General features: G+C 37.1%; 1 protein-coding gene across 9 annotated transcripts in view; it reads right to left on the reverse strand.

Moving 5' to 3' along the window:
- Positions 1–22,876, reverse strand: part of LOC106869538 (tyrosine-protein phosphatase non-receptor type 4) — a 385,426-nt gene that overhangs the window by 190,811 nt on the left and 171,739 nt on the right. For all 9 annotated transcript variants that reach the window (XR_008265075.1, XM_052971317.1, XM_052971320.1 and 6 more), the window contains 4 exons: positions 18,876–19,018; positions 5,582–5,695; positions 3,711–3,753; positions 1,287–1,362 (listed from right to left, as the gene is read on the reverse strand). Coding sequence is in view for 8 of the 9 variants with exons in the window: in XM_052971320.1 (XP_052827280.1) it covers positions 1,287–1,362; positions 3,711–3,753; positions 5,582–5,695; positions 18,876–19,018 (376 nt within the window). In the remaining variant the exon portion in view is untranslated. The remainder of the gene's footprint in view (positions 1–1,286; positions 1,363–3,710; positions 3,754–5,581; positions 5,696–18,875; positions 19,019–22,876) is intronic.

Raw genomic sequence — 22,876 nt, forward strand, 5'->3', positions numbered from 1 at the left:
GGAAGACAAACCTGAGTATGACGGAAAGGAAGTAATCTTCTGGTAGGCTTATTTCCAAGTTAAACCATTCCAATTATTGTGAATTTTAGTCATAAAATCAATGGAATAGTAAAGGACTGTTATTATTATTGGAAGCATCATCTTTCATGTTCTTTTTTACTAAACCAATATGAGTTAGGCAGTTCAACAATACTTCAATATTTTGCCTGCATCTCAAATATTTGTTCTAAGATCAGAAATGATTCTGCAGTTGTCTCATCCATAGTTTCCAACCTCAACATAAAGTCAAATGGATCTCATCCAAGCTGACCCACTCCACCACAAATACCCCTATGATTCTCAGACACTTTCAAAACTTTGTTCATCAACTAAAAGCCTCTATAATTTGTTTTGAGAGTACTTTATGATAGTATTCCTATATGAGTGACAGTGTACAACTTGCCAGCACTAACTAACTTGGCTGCTAACAACATATCCTGACAATTTAGCCACCAAGTTCAGCATGGTAGCTTCAAATTATTAAACCAGATTAAAAGAAAAGTTTACAATTTGTAATAAGCTGTGGCAAATAAAGTATCTTATAAATTTACAACCCAATATATATATATATATAGGCACAGCGTGGCTGTGTGGTAAGAAGCTTGCTTCCCAATGACATCATCCCGGGTTCAGTCTCACTGCATGGCACTTTGAGCAAGTGTCTTCTACTATAGCCTTGGGCTGACCAAAGCCTTGTGAGTGGATTTGGTAGACAGAGACTGAAAGAAGCCTGTTGTGGTTATATATATATATGTATGTATGTATGTATGTATGTATGTATGTATGTATTTGTATGCGTGTGTGTGTTTATCCCCTCACCATTGCTTGACAACCAATGTTGGTGTGTTTACATCCCTGTAACTTAGCGGTTCGGCAAAGGAGACTGACAGAAATAAGTACTAGGCTTACAAAGAATAAGTCCTGGAGTCGATTTGTTTGGGTGGCTCTGCAATTTAGATACTTATACAAATTATAGAAAATAGATAGGCTAATATGAATTTGTGCCCTTTTGTATTATCTTTTTTATTGTTTTGTTTCAGTACTAGCCATTTACACCTGTTTTTTCCTTCATCTTTTTCAGTTAGGTGGTGCGAAGCAAATACAGAAAACGTGCTTTTCATGGCTGCAGTCAAATGACTGAAACATGTGAATAAATAAATAAATAAATACAGAGAAAAAGAGAGAGAGAGACAGAGAGAGAGAGAGAGGGGGGGAGAGAGAGAAAGAGAGATATTGTAGATGCACACCTAGTATATTCTTCACTCAGCTTGCTGGGGTCAGACACATAGAATTTCACTCGAAAATAAAACTCGTATGTTGGACCTGAAATAAAGAGTTAAATTAGTGTTAATAACAATATCAGTTTAAAAAATCATTTTACAAGGTATGTTTGCATAGGTTTAACACATCAGCAACAAAACCAATCTTCATGAGTTCATCAGGCTTAACATTCAGATAACAATTTCACCCCACAAATCTTCTGTACTTGGTATCATCACATACATTTCTATATTGTACCACATCAATAAAAGAACAGAAAGTCAATCAAATGAAGATAATATATCAAGGGTTAGCCAGGTTATATAGTTTCTATAGCTTTACACCTTCCTCATTAGAAAATTGCGTGATCTCTACATCTAATTTGGTGTCTTATTGTTATGCAAATAACGTTGATATAAAGAGCATGCGCATTTGACAGGAAGAGAAAGAGAGAGAACAGCCATTTGGAATAACGTACAGGACTATGACTAAAAATTAGTTTCTTTGAACCAGGATTTACTGGTTATACATTACAATCAAAGAAACTAATTTCTGAAAAATCACAATTGGGAAAAGTTGCAGAGAAGTCTATAGAGAAAGAAATTTGTGAAAAGACGTGAATGATATGGAAAGATACTTGAAATCTGACAGATTGAATGTAGACCCAGATTCTACAAATGCTGCTAAAACTTTTAATCACTGGTTTAGAACTTTCATCAACTTTATAGACTCCCTACCAGGGCAGGAAGGTAGGATTATCAATAAACTCAATCTTTTGATTAATTATGTGGAACCGAATGTATACAAATTCATCAGTGAAGCTAAGAACTATGAACAAGCTGTGAATACACTAAAGAGTGTGTACATTAAACCAAAGAACATCATCATGGCAAGCCATCTTTTAGCCACAAGAAAACAGAAACCAAGGGAATCTCTAGACCAGTTCTTAAACAAACTCAAAATATTAGCGAAAGACTGTGACTTTGTTGCAGTGAGTGCTGAGCAGTACCAGTCTGAAATGATTTGAGATGCATTTATAAATGGGCTCACTTTGAAGCAAATACGACAAAGACTATTAGAAAACAAAAGTGTCAACCTCAGTACAGCTTATGATCAAGCACGTTCACTAGATGTGGTGCAACAAAGTTCCAGTGTCTTTTTAAACTCTGAGGGTTCCAACTTCAGTCCAACTGCACCCATTGTAGCTAAGCCAATAGATTCCCCAAAGCAGGAAGGAAAACACTCTGCCGCGACTCGAAAAGGAGACCTCTCTCAATGTTGGTTTTGTGGCTATTCCAGACACCCACGGACTCACTGTCCTGCACAGAAAGCAGTCTGTCACAAATGCCAAACAAACAGTCCCATAAAAGGGAAGAAGGCTATTGTTGTTTAGCCCTAGGAAACACTGTTTCCTGTTGGCCTTGACACATTTCCTGTGTCCTTATGTTTTCAAAGTGGAGCCAAGCACCTCCACCCAGCAAAACCAGCATCCAGAGACTAGTTTCAGAGTCATTGCTCATAATCAGTCTGGAGTAGCATGGTTTGCTAGCTGTCGATGCCTATCTGCCTTTGAAAACATATATTTCAAGTGAAATACAATCACTGATTCTCGAAAATAAAAATAATATATTTGAAAACATAAGGACACAGGAAATGTGTCAAGTCGAACAGGAAACAGTCTTTCCTAGGGCTAAATAACAGTAGCATTCTTCCCTTTTATGGGACTGTCACATTAAGTTGACAACATACTATCACTTTATCATGCTGCTACTGCATATATTTCTCTGAGAGATTTAGAAATATATTATTTCCAAGTTTAAACTCATCTTAATTTTTATTGAGTTTGTCTGCTCTTTACTCAATCCTCACAGCTCCCATCCCATGAGACTCACAGGATTAACCTAAAGAAAGCCTTACACACACAACTTTTCTGATTAGAAGAATGAGGAAAGATCAGTGAATTGGAGCAGATAACACAAAAGTTGAACTGTAAGTACATTCCAAGAACAGTAAAAAGAAGACAGTATTTAAAAAAGTAATGACTATGCAATATTTTGTAAGAACTGCCAGAGAAAGAAGCAGCAGAAGTAGACTGAAACAAGTCCAAGAGACTATCTTAAATGTAGATTGTCTGTTACTAGAAAATTTTGAAAAATCTATTTTAATAGAAAGACCTACTGTGATGAAAAATCATGATGATGACAAATTAGACATCTGTAAATGATTGCTTGACTTGCAAGAAATAGCATCCAAATTTTTCTCAAATCACTCCTTACTGTTTTCAAAAAGAGAGAGGACATATGTAGTTCTTGATACGTTTGAATGCTTCTGATTTTAAGTCTGACTAAATAGGAATGACCTGGGACTAATATAATAAAATATATCAAAATAGTTAAATGAAGATGATTTACCTCTGCATTGTTTCTTTACCGTTTTCAAAGGATCAACCCATCTCTGTAAGAAAGAAAAAAAAACAAGAAAATTATTGTAGCACAACTACACTGGTTATATTTCTGAAATCTGCTCTTTTCAGCCATCACTATTAGTTCTTGCTGTTGGGTCGTACCAATAAGTTCAGCTAGTGTTTCTTTGGCTTGGTCCTCTTTAAACTTTTCAACTGTATACAATAATCTTAATCTTAAACCAGCAGCACATGATTATCTTCATTATCATCATAAATGGCAGGCAGCAGGATGGGACAGCTGTTTAGGTATGAAGTTTGTAACTCAGTTTTGATTCCCAACTGGAATAATTTCTCTTGTGCCATTATGTCTTTCAGAAAAGCATAAATCTTAAAATGTCCAATTTCCTTTTGATTAATAAATGTGAGCCTTGACACTTGTCGTAGAACTAGATCCTCCATATTTGTACTAAATAATACCAGAAAGTTACTAGTCATTAAATGGAGTATACCTAGCCTCTTAAAGAAAATTGTTAAATTGCGCATTTGACAGAAAAAAAAAAAAGAAATTCATATTATTATGCCTATACAATACTTTTGTTATCATTTAACCTCTATTTTATTCTGATATTGCAAAAGTACTTTGATAAGTCCACACAAAATTGTAACCTCAGTTCTAAATCTTTGACAGGAGTTAGTATTAATATTATAATAAATTGATTGAGATTTTTACTTCAATTTTTCACTCATCTTTTTATGTATAGATAACATTTAACCCATCGATAAAATCTTCAAATATATTTATTTCACTACACTCTCTGAGTGGTTGGCGTTAGGAAGGGCATCCAGCTGTAGAAACTCTGCCAAATCAGACTGGAGCCTGGTGTTGCCATCCGGTTTCACCAGTCCTCAGTCAAATCGTCCAACCCATGCTAGCATGGAAAGCGGACGTTAAACGATGATGATGATGATGATGATGATGATGATGAATGACACATTCTTCTGATAATTTGGAGATTTTTTTGTTGTGATAGTAAAACATTTTTGCGTGCTAGGATGTGAGTCACACAAAGCCAGCTCCAAATAACAAATGAAACTAAGTAGAAGGATTTAATTCCCTAAATTATGTCTATTATCATTATATTTAAAATGTCGATCATATTTAGCTATTAAAAGGGGAAGAAAAACACAGCCTGGGATTTTTGCATTATATCTATGAGGTAGTATCAAAAAGTTCCCTGACTAGTTCTGTAGCATGTCAATAGATGGAAGCACATATGCTGCATTGATGCACCCATGCCAGTGGCACATAAAAGGCACCCAGTGCACTCTCTTAAGTGGTTGGCATTAGGAAGGGCATCCAGCCATAGAAAACATGCCACAACAGACAACTGGGGTCTGGACAGTTCCCTGCTAGCCAGCCCCATGTCAAACCATCCAACCCATGCCAGCATGGAAAGCGAACATTAAGCAATGATGATGATGATAATTATTATATTCATGGTATCAGAATACCGACCAGATTATCAGATGTTTGTAGGCATCACTGGTCACAATACGTTTCCTATTGTTTGAATGATGCCATTCCACTGGCTTAGGTGAGAGAGCAGGCTAACATTCTTCCTGATCAGAAGATGCTAATTTGTCATGGCAGTGTGACCCATTTGCAGCTGAGTGGACTGGAGCAACACTGAAATGAAGTGTTTTGCTCAAGAACATAACACCACAGCCTGGCCCAGGACTCGAACCCATGATCTACTGATTGTAAGCGCAATACTCTAACCACTGAGCCATGCACCTTCACTACATAAACATAGCAGTAAATGTAAAAAAAAAAAGAAAATAAAAGGAAAAAATTAATGGATGACTCTAGAAACTTACCATTCCTTCAGGTGTTGGTGCAACTTCTAAGAACTGAAGACCAAAGTAGTCTTTTTCAATGAGTTCAAGATGATCGTAGACTTTCTCAAGCAGTGCCTGAGCTTTATTCCGTTTCTGAAATAGATGAGTGAAAAAGTGTTATGCATGAGAGGCTGTTCTTATTGAGATGGACATAAGCATTGGATGTTGAGGTGTGGTCAGAAGTTGAAATGATAGCATTATTAAACAACAATGGTAAGTGATGTGGCCAGAGAGTATAAAAGATGATGGCATCCTGACCACTAAAAAAGTAGAGTATACAAGTTATGGAGAAAGCATAACAAAATTAAGCATAAAGTGAGGTATAGAGATTGGGGACCAAAGCAAATTTAGAGAAAACTCAGCTTATAAGAACCAATGTTATAGAGTTATTCAAATGGTGTCAGCTTAGAAGTTTATTAAGCAGATGATGGGATGGATGGATGGATAAGGTGTTGAGCCATACACATGACTAACATAAAAGTAAATACTGTTGGCTGAAAGGAGCATGAATATTTCTGTAAATATTCTTCAATAAAATAAAATTTAAAAAATCTTCATTTCATTTCTTTCTATTTTGAATATATTTTTTTCATGAGGTTGCACAAAAGTAAGACACAGCTGGGAAATGAGATTTGTTAGTGGAACAACTGGGGTGACATTATTTATAATAAAGCAGATGTAATTGATAGAAAGATTTTTACAGCTGGATAGATCTTTCTATACATCTTAATGCCAATGAGAAAGAGATTAAAAAAAAAAGAAAGAGTGAGGGGGGGGCAGAGAAAGAAAGAGGGGGTAGGGGAAGAAAGAGCAAGAGAGGGGAGAGGAGAGTGGAGGAGAGAGAGGAGAGGAGAGTGGGGGAGAGAGAGGAGAGAGAGAGAGGAGAGAGAGGAGAGAGATTCTATTTCTGCAAGCAGAGTTTGTCATTTTTTTCCAAAACAAAATACCATAACAGTAACCACTAGCTGAGACTGACTACTTTTCATGAAAGTCAAATGATCGCAAAATAAATGAAGATGGAAATGGAAGATCATAACAAAGAGAATGGATTATATTTAGTTATTTGTCAGTATATTCAATCACATAGAATTTGTTTTTCCCCGGCTGCTGCCAGTTGGATGCTTTAGAATATCCAAACTCTTGCAAAAATTTCTTGTAACAAATATTTTTACAGGTGGATATTTCATTCTACTAAGTGCTAAACAACTGAAGTGGAACATTGCAGAAATTCTTATGAGATGGATGACTGCAGAAAGTGAAGCTTCAGGATTTTCTCTTTTCTCTTTTTTTTTTTATGTGTGTTTACAGTGGTAAACAGAGACACATTAATCATTCAACTAGAATACCCTAAAACTGGAACTGAACATAAAAAAAAACAAATTAAGCACATGTTATTAAGAAGTTAATAACAACCATTTGTTGATCTGAAAAAAAAAAAAGACCTGTAACCAAGTACCACACAGCCTGTGGCTTAGTAGTCTTTGAGAAAACAGAATGGGGCACGCCCTATGCAAAAGGTGCAGTTGGCAAAGTGATAGACAGCAAGGAGTTCAGTAGGAAATTTCATTTGTAGTACATGTTCATCAAGATTAGCTTCTCAACCCCTTCTTGTTATAGTTCTCTGAGCCATAACAGAGAAGTTTAAGGCTGACTGTCTGTGCTAATGATCAAGTTCTTACACCAAAAAAATGGAGAAGACTTAGACAAGAGATTTGAAATATGGAAACAAAACTGATAATTGAGAACCTCAGAGTAAGGGAGAAGAAGATAAAGTTTGAATAAGTAAAAAAGACAAGACTCTGTTGCTATCACAGAAAAAATATGCTGGTTTAATATACAAGAAAAGAGTAAGCAGGAACTGCATATGGTATCCACCTATAGTGAACTATAGGTACATAAAATGTACTGGGCTCACAGGCAATCTGTCAGAGATTAAAGACTTTGTATGAGGCAGATATAACAGGAGTAGCTAGCAGTCAGCAGCAGCAGCAGTAAAATAAATTTTTTTCAATGCTTGGATGGCCTCATAGAAATACTTCATAGCTTCTGTTAGCAAGGTGACCTAATTAGTAGAGAAGGAGGGTGTTGTGAAAGCCAGAACAAGAACAGAAAAAGTACAGGGAAGATGTTTCCTCTGCTAGCAACAAGAGGATTCTCTTTTCAAACAAAGGGTAGATTGTATATTGCTTGTGTAGAAAGTGCATGTTGCATGATAGTGAAAAAGGGACATTGAATGCAGAATGTGTGTGAAGATTTAGCATCTGCAGACTTCCATCTCTTCCCTAAGATGAAAACGGAGCACAAAGGTTGCTGTTTGAACACCATTGTCGAGATCAACAACAAATTGTAGAAGGTTCTCGACTCGCTTATGGAAAACGACTTCTAGGCCAGATTCCAAAAGTGGAAGGAACGTTGGGACTGGGGTATTGCTGTGCAATATGACTATTTCAAAGGAGACGGGGTTAAAACTTAAGTAAATAAGTTACTTTTTTTTATTAAACGCAGCTAGTCCGAGAACCTTTTTGATACCACCTCGGTATATGTGTGTGAGAAGAATATGCGGGAATGCATGTGTGTATGAATAGGAGAAAGCATGTGTATGCGTTATGAAATACCAAAATAGTCTTATTTAAGGTTCATAATCAGTAAATGGAGAGAAAACTCAAAGAACAGCATGACAATTAGTGAAAAAGATGAGAGTTAGAGAAGTTAATAGAAAACTTCAAGAAATAGAGGTTAGAGGATGAAAATAAGACAATGAAGGGCAGAGAGTCTGAGTGTAGAACAAGAGCTTAGAATGAAAAACTACAAACAATATTTAAAATAAGATTGAAGAGGAGAAACAGTCCAAATACAGCAGAGAAAGAAGCAGTGAGAAGACAAAATAATTATATTAAAGATTATCAATAGGAAAAAGTTATTGATTAGTGAAGTCTTGTGAATGCTGCTTAGATGAATGGTGGTACTATTACTATCTGGTGGTAGTAGTAGTAGTAGTAGTAGTAGTAATAGTATGGGGGAAGTACTGTAACAGCGTGTCACAGCATCCACCATTTGTTGGGGATTTCCTACTACTCTTGGTGGATGATGCCTCTACATCACACAAGCAACACAAACCCTCCAACTCATGGGTTTGTGTTTGAGTAGCTGTTACTGGTGATGAATTTATGAAGTTGGAGTGCAAATCCTACTTCAAACTCTTTTGGTTGCCTTTTATGACACACAGAGAACACTTTGGGTCTATTCTTCGACACATTGCTCCCCAGTACACAATCTGATGACTAGTTTTTATTATAAAATGTAATTGAGCAGTTTATTCTTTCATCTGTTAGCCTTTTTTTATATTAATGAATCGAGATGAATGTGCAAGGAAAATGTGAATATTTTCTTGGAATACCTACAGGTTTGTGGTCTACACACACACACACACACACACACATACACACACACACATACACACAACTGATGTAGAATGTTGTGAAATGTCATGTTCAAACCACTTAAAATGTATTTTGCTTCGTAACTGCTTAGTTCTAAGAAAGAGTGCATATGATTACACTTTCAAAGAACGACAGATTGTTTGTTATATATTTAACAAACAGCAAAAGCATGGCTTTTAACTTCACACAGACTCTCATAGCCCACTTTACTCATTTAAACTTTTTTCATGGATGTAATATATTACACTGTTTACTTCTCTTGTGAATGTAGCAGAAATGGCAGTGGAAACATGCAATCTTCAAATAATTGCCCAGGTTGTTAAATATTTTCCTGCAAATGGGATTAAATCCTATCTGTTTTTTTTAAAATTTTCTCTGGTATATTCACTACATGAAGAGCTGGAGGGTTCTAAGATATTCATACGTATCCAGATGAAAAAATTTGTGAAGTAGCTTTCATGGTTGGATATCCGACCTAATCCTAGTGTACTACCCAATGCCTATTTCTTCTTTTATTACTAACTATGTGCTACAGTGCAGAGTTAAAGAATGTGCTAGAAACATGAAGGATAACAACACCTCAGCCACTTACAGTGAGTTTGGTATTTTAACATTCCACCCAGCACAACTCTCACAATCTAACCTTTTGTGAAATTATTATAAATCCATGGCATAAACCAACACAGATGTCACCAGCAAAATCTACAGTGCAGTTCTTAAGCTGCTCATGACTTTCTCTCTCTTAACACTATATATATATATGTATGAGAGAGAGAGTGAGATGTATAGCTGTGTGGTAAGAAGCTTGCTTCCCAACCATATGGTTCTGGGTTCAGTCCCATTGTGTGGCACATTGGGAAAGTGTCTTCTACTCACTAGCATAGCTAGGGGGTAGGGGAGGATGGTAGGGGCAGTACTTTTGGGTCAGCTGTAGGCAATATGTTTTTTTTGTGGGGTCTGGGGGTGGCAAATGGAAGGGCCACCCTGGGTGGTACACACTCTAGCTACGCTAGTGCTTCTACTATAGCCTTGGGCTGACCAAAGCCTTGTCAGTGAATTTGGTCGACAGAAACCTGAAAGAAGTCCATTGTGTATATATGTATATATCTATCTGTGTGTTTATGTTTGTCCCCTCATCATTGATTGACAACCAGTGTTGGTGTGTTTATGTCCCTGTAACTTAACAGTTCAGCAAAAGAGATAAAATAAGTACTAGGCTTTAAAAATAAGTCCTGGGGTTGATATGTTCAGCTAAAATCCTTCAAGGCAGTGCTCCAGCATGGCCACAGTCAAATGACTGAAACAAATAAACACACACACACACCAAATCTATATTTTTACTCTTGAAATGGACGCAATCCATCAAAAGTTATTGATGTTCAGATTTCCCACTGAATCATTGCATATTCAAACCTAAGTTATGTTTTTAATCAAACAATAAAATCAGCCTTAACCTTAAAAGGAGTTCATAACACTGTGATATTGTCAGCATCATATTAAATGTTAATGTCTGCATATACAACAATGGTGGGTCAAATAAAGTATTTATTCTCAAAAGCATTTACTGTTAATCAATACTAATCATATTTATACAAATTAATCAAGGTCTAAATGGAGAAGAAATCTGTTTAACCTTTTCTATTCAGCTAAGCGAGCATTTTCCCATCCACCTGTACTCTCATCATAGCCTCAATACTCCAACCAAAATGTCTGCACACCAATATGTCTGTCTAAATTCCATTGCCATTCTTCCCTTATTCTATGAATCAATTAGTAAGTCTATTGATAAACCCAGGTCTGTGTATTCAGCTGTCCAACTTAAGTATCCAACTGCATTCCTACATAACACAACAGCCATTTCCAGTATCCATTCAACTATCTGTCACCACCCTACACATTCCAAAATCAGTTTGACTCCTCCCTGTCTCATGGCTCCAAATCATACATTGTAACTTCCTCATAAATATAAATTCAACAGAATATTTTCTTGGAAGCATTCTTAAAACAAATCTCCACAAATAGCAACATCAACAAATGGTCTCAAGTGTGAGGGCCTCCTTAGACCTATCTGTTTTTGTGAGTATGCATGTATATATGAAAAAGTTTAAATTTAAAGGATATGAAGACAGGGAAAAACCCCAGCCCATCAGGAATCACCGCTGAGATGCTTAAAATATCTGGTCATGTGGGTTAACGTTTGGTCACCCATATTGTAAATCAGGTGGTTCACAAAGGAGTCATACCTAGTGACTGGCATAGCAGCACCATAGTCATCTGCTACAAAGGTAAGGGTGATGCCTTAGATAGAAATAATTACAGAGGTATCAAATTATTGGATCAGGTGATGAAAATTATGGAGAAGGTCCAACTAATTATGGAGAAGTTAGTCTAAATGAGATGCAGATTGGTTTTGTGCCAGGGAGAGGCATCACTGATGCTATATTTCTGATAAGGCAGCTACAAGAGAAATACATAGCCAAAGATAAACCTTTGTACTTGGCTTTTGTTGACATGGAGAAAGCCTTTGACAGGGTCCCTTATCCCTTATCTGGTGGTCAATGTGGAAACTAGGGATAGATGAGTGGTTCGTGAAAGCTGTACAAGCCATGTAGAGGGACACTATCAGTAAGGTGAGGATTGGCAATGAGTACAGCAAAGAATTCAGGGGCTCACCAACCCCCTCAACCGCCATCTTGTTCATCATAATCCTCCAGGCAATAACAGAGGAATTTAAGATGGGTTGCCCCTGGGAGCTCCTCTATGCTGATGACCTTGTTCTTCTAACTGAATCACTACAAGAACTAGAGAGGTTTCAGGGTATGGAATCAAGGTCTAGTATGAAAGGGCTTTAAAGTTAACCTAGCAAAAACCAAAGTCTTAGTGACTAGGAAGGCAGACAAATCACAAATCCCTTCAGGTAGATGGCCTTGCTCAATCTGTAAAAAAGGCATAGGTAGAAACTCCATAAGATGTACCCAGTGTAAGCATTGAACACAAGAGGTGCAGCAATATCAGAGGAATATTAACAGGGAAAATAGCTTTTGTGTGTGGAAGAGGCAAAAGTAAAATAAACACTAAAAATGTACAGAAAAGAGATTCTATCAACTGCCAGTAGGGTAGGCTAGAGGTAGTAAATAGATTCTGTTATCTAGGTGACCAAGTTAGTAGTGAAGGTGGATCTCCAAGAGCATAGCTGTGAGAATAAGATTAGACTGGGTAAAGTTCAGAGAGCTCCTATCTCTGCTGGCAACAAAAAGCTTCTCTCTCAGAGTGAAAGGCAGATTATATGATGCCTGTGTGCGAACAGCCATGCTACATGTCTGTGAAACATGGGCTGTGACAGTTGAGGACATGTTTAAAAGAAATGAAGCTAGTATGCTTCGCTGAATGTGCATGTTTGACAGAGAGTAAGCATAAGAGGCATTAGATGTGGTGTGCAAGAGAGATGACTGTACTGGTATGGTCATGTGATGCATATGGATGAGGACAGCTGTGTAAAGAAGTGCCAACCTCTAACTGTGTAAGGAACCTGTGGTAGAGGTAGACCCAAGAACACATGGGATGAGGTGGTGAAGCATGATTTTCGAACTTTGGGCCTCGCAGAGGCAATGACTTACGACTAAGACCTGTGGCAATATGCTGTGCTTAAGAAGACCCATCAAGCTAAATGAAACTGTCGTCATGGCTGATGCTGCTGTCATGTAACTGGCCCCTGTGCCAGTGACATGTAAAAAAACATCTTTTGAGTGTTGGGCTTCATGGAGGCAAAGTGGCTGAGCTCCTATCAAGTGTTGGGCCTCACGGAGGCCATGACCGAGACCTTTGGCATTATGTCGCATTTAAGAAGAAGACCAATAAAGCCAAGTGAAATCACAGTTGTGGCAGATACCAGTGTCACACAAATGGCATCTGTGCTGGTGGAACGTAAATGCACCCATTACTCTCTTGGAGTGGTTGGTGTTAGGAAGGGCATCCAGTCATAGAAAACCATGCCAAATCAGACTGGAGTCTAGTACAGCCTTCCAGCGTGCCAGCCCTGGTCAAACTGTCCAACCCATGGACAATGGACACTAAATGATGATGAAGATGATGAGTGTGCTTATATATGTACATGTATATATGAGTGTACATGCACGTATATACACAAGTGTGTGCATATGTGTTGACATATAACATAAAATATTTTTAGGATAAAATCATTATCTGTATTCCTTTTTGGAAGATGGTAGAGTTTGAGAGAGATTTGATTGGGTGGTCTCATTCAGGCACATCAATGGTTTGTTAGTTTTCATAAAAAATGTTTTCAGTTCAATCATACTCTTCACACATTGCAGTTTACCTGTATGATATGTTATTTGTTTCAATAATATTATTGTCATCATACGGCCTGAGAGCTGTTCTTTCTTCTCAGGTTAGTAGGAATATTGATAGCAGCTACTAATCCCCTCAACAAAGAACTGAAATAGTTATCTTCTTGAAAGCTGAATAAGCATCTCTTCAAGGGTTGCATAGAGGACCCACCTCTTCTTTAGAAGTCATATTTTAAGCCCAAACTTCTAAATTTTCCAGTATAGGGTTCTGGTAAGTGCATGTGTAAATGCAGCGTGTTATATAATAATATAACATGCTACACACATCATATAGCCCTGTGTGCAGTTGTTATATAATGGGTGTGTTTATGTAATCAGCATAAACTGAATAGATTTAGGAGTCTCGCTAACTTAGCACCTTTACAAGTTATGGAATGTATTTCCTGCAGTATGACCCCCATTATTCAAGCTGACCTAAAAATTCTTGTCTTTTTGGGAGTGGAACAATAGTAAATATCTTGCCAGATGAGTTAGGTATTTGTTTATTTGTTTTGTTCTCTTTTTCCTTTGGCAGCAGTGATGATGGCCGAAATCAAATAAGAAGCTGCATTCATCTATTGTTTGTGAAGTGAGAAGCTATGACACTTGATGGAAGTGATGAAAAACCTAGACACTAATGATATAATGTTAAAAGGAAAGAGCAATGCTAGATTGAAAAGATGAGGAGTCTAAATAGTTGATGGAAAATATTGGAGTAGGGCAGAAAATTTAGAAGAAAAAAACCAACTAAATATAAGAAACCTCATGGAATAGAAAACATGGGTTGGAGGGTGCCTCATAAGTAAATGCAGCAATTGTAGAACTTAGCAAGAAACTTCCAATCCTGTATAAGACAAGAGAGAGGAGAAGGTTCTAGGCAGGCCATCTATCTAGGATGTTATATCAGACAAATCTGAATGCTTTGCTAGTGTTCATCATCATCATCATCATCATCGTTTAACATCCGCTTTCCATGCTAGCATGGGTTGGACGATTTGGTAACTAAGTTGACAAGCATGAAAGACCACTGCTACGTGATATAAGAAAGTAAGTCTAGTTGACCTAAAACTACAGAAATCGTTTCTGAGGTAAAACTGCAACCCAAGGTAATGAAGGTGGTGTGCTTGGTTACAACTAACTGCCTCCATCAACTCTGAAGTGTTAGAAATGAGTGTCATAGTTTGGCAGCTGGTATGGTCAGAGAAGTTACTCTTATTGGGTACTGAACATATAATGTCTTCTTAACTGAGAGAGAGAGAGGGGGAGAGGGAGAGAGAGAGAGTTTGCTGAGCTCACCTGCAAAGCATGCAACTTGGGGACCTCAGAAATTTAGCCTTGCAAACAGTATATGATTGTGGGTTGTGGAATATAGATGGAAATGGTCACACCCTTAGCTGTTTCAAATGAATCAGGTGAAATATATGTTGACAGGAGAAATCAGCTTAGTTTTATAGAAAACTGTGAAGTGTATTATCTTGATTGCCAGATGACCTGTTGAGGAAAAGAGTGACAGTGGACTAAAGGCTCAGTTCTGGTGGCATGAAAAATGTCTAGAATTTGGGGAGAATTTGTATGTTGGCCAAAAATAGAGATGATGGACCAAATCTCAAATTGTTTTTATGCAAAATGTAGCCAGGGACCAGTTCTCTTCAAATATGTTAAGAGTTTTCAATTTGGTTAAGAACTGAATAAGTAACAAGCTCTGAAAAATGCTGCATGTGAGTAAATTGCAGCCTTAAGAGAATATTATTCAACTGCTACCGTAGTTGAATGATAGCATAATGTACAAGAAACACGATTAATTGTGTCACTCTTCAAATAACCTGTTTGCAGAAGGAGTTTAAAAATGTTACCTTTAGTTACCCTTAGTATAGCTTAAGAAAAAATGCTTTAAAAAGTAGTACAGTGATATGAGATGAAGAGAGGAGGTGGGAGGCGAAGGTGGAGGGGTGATAGGGAAGAAGGAGGTGGTGGTGGTCATCATCATCATCTTGGGCTAACTTCAAATGTCACTACCAACACTAGTGATTACCCATTACAGTTTAACTTGGTAATAATAGCAGCAGCAGATTCTTTTCTCTCCTCCTTGTAGGTCAACCTACTTACACAATATATTCATTTATGATTGGAGAGCTGAAGTCACACCAAATAAAGGGTTTGGCTCTTCTGCATGCATGAGTGCATATGCTGGTGTGTGTGTGTGTATGTGTGAGAGAGAGAGAGAGAGAGAGAGAAAGAAAGAGAGTGCATACAAACATGAGAATGTGTACTTAAGTAAATGTGTGTATAAGTGCAAGTTTGTATGAGAATGTATCTATACTCAAATGTATATGTTAAATTGAACATGACAGAAGGGCACAACAGATATTTTGAAAGCCAGTCATATAGTGAGGGGTAGATTGCAGGAGCCCCAACTACAGTCATTTGTCCTGAAAATGAATCCTTTTGCAATAATAATGCATTATGCTTGGATGCCCTTCATGTTGCAAATCACCTTTTCAACATTCAGAGATACTGTGTACCAAGAGATATAAAGATCATGCCTACAACAAACGTCATATCACTCTTGCACACCACATCTGATGTTTCTTGTGTCCAACTTTTCTCTCAGGATGCTTACACTCTGTCGTGTATGCACACTGACATTACACATCCAGCAGAGCATACTACTTTCATTTCTTACAAGCCTATGCATGTCCACAGCAGTCACAGCCCATGTTTCACTGCCATGTAGTATGGCTGTTCGCACACAGGCATCATACAGTCTACCTTTCACTCTGAGTGAGAGTCCCTTTGTTACCAGCAGAGGTAGGAACACTCTGCACTTTGCCCAGCCTATTCTTATTCTAGCAGCTACGCTCTCAGAGCATCCACCCCAGCTACAGACTTGGTCACCTAGGTAACAGGAGTTATCAACTACTTCCGGTTTCACCCCCCTAGCATGTGATGGAATCTATTTTCTATACATTTTCGGTGTTTATTGTAACTGTGCACCTTCCATACACAAAAACTATCTTCCCTGTTAACCTTCCTCTTATATTGCTGCACCACTTATGTGTCCATAGCTTACACCGGGTACATCATATGGAGTTTCTGCCTACATCTTTTCTACAGATCAAGTAGAGCCATCTACCTGAAGGGGTTTGTGATTTGTCAGCCTGTTAAGTTGTCTGTTGTATTTATATATACAAACCTACTCACAAATATACATACATGCTACTAATACATGTGCAGCCACATATACAAACAAACACATGCATGTTTGCACAGTCAATATTATTTTAAAGGAAGTTTAAGAAGTAAACATTGACTGATAAAGTGCGGGCAGAGAACACAATACCGGAAACAGTAAAATTTATAAAATACATTTGAGAGGGATTTTAAGTCTCACCTGATACTTAAAGTATCTTATCCCATATTAAACCAGACTGGTTGGATAAGCTTATCAGCCATCACACACACATCTACTTGTATGTGTGTAGCAATAACACATAAGTGTCTACATGGATATGGAGTTTTACATGTGGGTTCATATCCAATGTTAGCTATGCACAAGTATTGTATTCAGAGATGTGTGATTGTTGTGAAAAATAGAGGAGGAGAATTCTTAGAGTGGAAAACAAAAAGATTTTCAATTTCATGCAGCAACTGGAATTTGTTTATAGAATGTCATTATCATCATCATTTAATGTCCGTTGTCCATGCAGGTATGGGTTGGATGGTTTGACTGGGTTGGCACACTGGAAGGCTGCACCAGGCTGAAGTCTGCTTTGGCATGGTTTTCTACGGCTGGATGCTCTTCCTAATATCAGCCACTCTGAGAATGTAAGCGGTGCTTTTACGTGCCACCAGCACAGGTAAGTAATAAGGATATTTCTCACATAGACAAAAAAACCTTCATTAAAGACATAATGCTATTTATTTTGAATAATACTTTGATAGATATTCTTGATTTGTGATAGTCTTCAGGTGATAAAATTAGTTAGGCCAGGAATTTTCCATTTTAGGTCGATAGTTTCAACCAGTGATCTGATGATGTCCTACAAGACATTTAAGTGTTAGACTTACACATTTGTCTTTTTTGTTTTGTAAAATGTTTGGTCCATGTAGACAATTCATTTTTTTCTTTTTTTTTTGTCCTTTCTACAGTGAATTTATACAAATGCTAGTGTCTGATTAATATTCCCTGCACTTAAGGTGGCGAGCTGGCAGAAACGTTAGCATGCCAGGCAAAATGGTTAGCAGTATTTCGTCTGTCTTTACGTTCTGAGTTCAAATTCCGCCGAGGTCAACTTTACCTGGGGTCGATCTAATTGACTGGCCCCACTCCTCCAAAATTTCGGGCCTTGTGCCTAGAGTACAAAAGAATATTCCCTGCACTTGTCTTCAGGTGATATTCCTGAGTTTGTTGAAGAATTGATCTTCTAGATCAATAGGATTAGTGGCTAGACCAGTAAACCCTAACCTAGCTCAGTCAAGAAAGGAAGCTGATCAAACAATAGAGTCAAAGTGAGGAAATTTGTGCAAAACAAAAAAAAAATGTTACAAAATAGTGATTTATTATTGAGTCAAATCTTTCTGAAATGTATTGTTGATTGAATAAACAAGTATACTATTAGTCTAATAAAGGTAGAAGGCCAAGTGGGTAGGTAATTGGGTTCTCAATCATAAGGTTGAGGGTTGAATTCCTGGTATGTGAAGATACTTAACTTCACATTACTCCAAGCCACTCTGAGTATTAAAAGTAATAGAGCCCCCAGTCAGCTTCACGTTACTGTGGTGGTGTTAATGAGAGAGAGAGAGAGGGGGGGGAGAGAGAGAGAGAGAGAGAGAGAGAGAGAGAGAGAGCAGGAGGAAAGAACAGTTCCAAGAGTTAGGATTCTGGAAATGAAGTGAATGCCAAAGTATCTCGTATAATGAAGTTTGGTGTTAAAACACACTAAAAGGGATAAGAGAAGAGAAAAGCTGAGTGGAATCGTTTGTATTTATGTGGGACCAGGATCAAGTTAACAAATCTAGATTTCAGAACATTAGAATGAGTAAAAGAGAGGATATTTACAAAATAGTCAAAAGGGATGGTTAAGAAAAGAAAGTATTTTCTATGGAATTTAACTCTGTAAAGAATTGATTTGTCAGAGTGATCAACAGTGTTGTGGATGGGGGTTGGGGGCAAAATGTGAGAGGAAGAAGAGTAAGAATTATAAGAAATGGCTTTTCATAATAGTAACAGCAGAACAGAAAGAGGGAGCTTGATATTGGGACAAAGTGTAAGAAAGCTTTGGAAGTAAAAGAAAAAAATTAGTGAGGTAATTATGAATACAAAATCAAGTAAAACAATTTTAGAAGAATTGGTAATCGTATTTCAAGACAGAACATAAAAGCTAATATCAATGATGATGATTATAAGGGAGACAAGGAAGAAGGAAAAAAAAATTCCTCATCTTTGATATTGCTGTGAAAAGAAATACAGATATATGAACTCACATCAATCTCGAAATATTCTTCGGTATCATCCAGAAAGTGTACCAAACAGGTGATTGTTTTCAGCTGCCGATCATGGGCCATTTCGGATGCCCGCACATTGTAACTGCCGCTGGACACCAGCTTAATGGACATTGCTTGCAACGCTGGAAGATATACAAAAATAGTTTTGTATTATCATTTACATACAAAAAACAAAAAGAAGGAAATCATTATTATTATTATTCTCTTCAGGGAGTTGGTTAAAAATGGCCATCAGGAAAATCTAACCAGATCTCTTTAAAGCCTTATTACTATTCTAATATCAAATGTGAAGCATCATTGTTTCAAGTTCAAATTCTATCAAGGATAGTTTTTACCTTTCATCTCTTCAAGTTTCAGAAATTACCTGTAAATTATTGGAAATTATCTACTTTGGTTCTGTTCCTTTTATCAAGTAAAAGGGCTTAAGACATTGCTCTGCAACTGGTGTGCCACGAGATGATGCTATGTGTGCCACAGTGTAACCTGAATACAATTTTTCCCTATACTTTTATAGTTATATTTTTAGTTCAGGTGTGCCACTGAATTTTGGAAAAGAATATAAGTGTACCGCAAATGGAAAAAGATTGCAGAGCACTGCCCTATGGCTTAGTTCCATGAATTTAATAAAAAAAATAGGATAGAGGTGAATTCCAATTGTTAAACAACCAAATTAAGGTTCAACAGTGCTGTGATTATCCTTCTTGAATTCAAAATAAATGCAGCAATATAATGAAGTCAATTAAATATGAAATAAATCTTCATCATCATCAACATTATTGTCAGCATCATTTCATGTTCGTCTTTCCATGCTAGCGTGGGTTAGATGGTCTGACAAGATCCAGTAGTGAGCCACAGGGTTGCATCAAACTCCAATATCAGCTTTAACATGGTTTCTATGGCTGGATGCCCTTCCTAATGCCAACCACTTTATAGTCTAGTCTGGGTGATTCTTCTTTCTTTTCATGCCACCAGCACTGGTGAGGTTGCCATGTAATTTGAAAGACAAAAAAAAGAATATCCCCACTAGCACCACCACCCAGTGGGGAGTGGCTGGCTTTATGACAAGTGTCAGGAGATTAAAATATGATTGAAGGCAAACAAAATGGTCAAATACCAAGTCAAAAAGAAGTTCTAATTGGTAAGCATCATGGTAAATAAGTTATACAGAAACTATTAATGTTATTCAATTATCAAACTGAATTGGTTTCACTCATGTTATTCATCAAGAGTTATGAATGACAATACAGATAACAAATTCTTATTTGCCCTCCTTCATGAACCTGCTTCATGTTTAACCCATGAATGGATAGCATTCAGAAAAATCCCTCTTACTTGTTTCCTACATGTGTATAGTTGGTTTGTTTGTATGCAGCACCAGTTTAGAGGCAGACTATACCAAAAATAAGCTCAATAGGTAGTTTACTTAACTTGCAATAGTAATTTTTCCTGCGTTCATTTCTCTGGACGCTATGCATTAATCACTATGTTTTTGCCATTTCATTTAAACATCAATAGAAAGATATGTGACCTAATTACTTTTGATGAGGATAAATGAGAAAAAAAATGTTATTTAGAAAATGATGCTATGCAATCTATTTAGCTAGAATAAAATGTGTGTGCATACACACATATATAAATAGACATGTATGCATGCACAAGCACACACACTACTGCAGGGACAACAATGGTGACATTAGTCATTGACAACAATCCTCCTCCTCCACAAGTGATAAAGTACATTGACAATGAGGACACTTTTAACAGTCAGCCTTTACCTTGGGCCAGAGGTAATAGAACTTAAACAGCTACTACTACTACTACTACTAATACTAATAATAATAATACTAATACTACTAATAATAATAATACCAATACCACAACAGAAAAAGAATGAATGCTGATACTACAACCCCCCACCCCATCTTCCTGTTTGATGACTTTCAGTCATCTGCTGATGCATTCAAGAAAAGAAGTAGAAATACTTCCTTTGTATTGTCCTCTATCTCTTAGACACATGTTACAGAAGAGATGAGGTATGTTCAATCACCCCATTAATACATCAACATCAGACAAGGCTTTAAACTACAAACCTTAACAAATGACCCTTCTCTGGTTTGATAATATGACCTCTTGCACAGCACACAAGTGATAGAGTTCATTCACTTACAATCACATTTGTTACATTTCTCTCTCTTACCTTCTACCAACACAATTCTCGTACTTTCCATCACATATCTCACTTCCTCCTCAGCACTATGTCAGCCACTTCGCATCCTACATCATCTTGCTTGTCTTTTTACTACTGCTGTTTGTCCAGTAACATCCTATTCTAATGTTAACCAACTCCCTGATAATTGAAGCTCTCTACACGGTTGTTTCAACCGCTAACAATAACCAAATCTCACCCAAATATCACACTACTGAAATAGAAGACACAGATAATAATTTTAGATATCCTTAAAAGACAGAGAAGCCATGTCTGGAATATCTGGAATATCAATGGTTTACTTGATCGGGTTTAAACTACACTTAAGAGCTTTGAGAGGTTTGCCAAACATTTATCTGAATAGCTCCAAGAACAGAGATCAGCTCACTGGAGTTAACAATTGGTAAGATACTAAGCTTAATTAAGAGTTTTTCATTAAAAAGAAATAATTAAACCTATTACATTACAGGTTCACGTTGGTTGAGACAATTGATAGTTGTGTCTCTTTCAATTCCTGGTATTTTGTGCAGTTAATATCCAAGACCTAACAAAACTTGAAGACACAGACAAATGCTATTACAAGGAATGTGGTGGGATGAACAAATCTCCAAGAAGTCCTGTTTCAATCAGAGGCACAAAAACTGAAATTGAGGGATGGTTAGTTATCAATTAAATTGACTCTGGTGACCTCAGAGAGATAAAAGGTGAAGTTAAGCTTAGTGAGATCTGAACCCAAATCACAAAGATCTGAAAGGAATATCAGTTTCAAATTCTGGCACAAGGCCAGCAGTTTCAGGGTGGGAGTGGATAAGTTGATTGCATTGACCCCAGTACATGACTGGTACTTAACCGCAAAAGGATGAAAGACAAAGTTGACCTTAGTGGAATTTGAACTCAGAACATAATGCTGCTAAGCATTTTATTGGCTGACAATGGTGATACTTCGATTGTGCCAATGCACCCTCTAATCTAGAATTGTTGAAAGGCAAGTAACAATGTTTCTTTTTGACAGAAAGTAATTTGTGTGAAGAGGAGTGTAGATCAATTGAATGAGCCAATTCTGGTGTATTACAAGCACTGACTTTAGAATGGTATGAAAACAACTACTGTATAGAATTCCAACATAGAAACAACAAGCTCCACATTAAAATACTAGGAGCTTGGAGAAGAAAAATAGTAGAATGCCAATCAAATTGCTTAACTGTATCCAGTCGCATTTCAAATCCCACAGAAGCTGACACAGTCATTCATCCCCCTTGGGTCAATAAGATAATAGTCGAGTACCAGTGAACTGAGACAAATTTAATGGTGTGTGTACCATAGCCTAGTCAATATGCAAATATTAGAAACCATTTTTGACTCAGAAGTCATGATAAGCCAAGAGTCTGCCCAACAGTAGACAGAACAGTTCTCTACCATTTATGCCATCAGCACATGTGTGTGTGTTTGGAAAGGATAAAACAGTTTGAAGCTAAACAAAATCCAACACAGAAAGGTTTACGAAGACTATTGAATAAAGCACATGAAAAATACAAATAGATATGCATGCTAAAGTGTGCATATCACACACCACATGCACAGTAATGCATAGATTTACACATGTGCATGTATACATAGATATGTGTGTGTATATACATGCACAAACACACACATATATATGTGTATGTGTGTATACACACACATATATATACACACACACATACATACATACACACACGTCTATGTGTGTGTGTATGTATGTAAATATATATATATATATATATATATATATATA

Source organism: Octopus bimaculoides, chromosome 10 (genome assembly GCF_001194135.2).
Source record: "Octopus bimaculoides isolate UCB-OBI-ISO-001 chromosome 10, ASM119413v2, whole genome shotgun sequence".
Classification (NCBI taxonomy): Eukaryota; Metazoa; Mollusca; class Cephalopoda; order Octopoda; family Octopodidae; genus Octopus; species Octopus bimaculoides.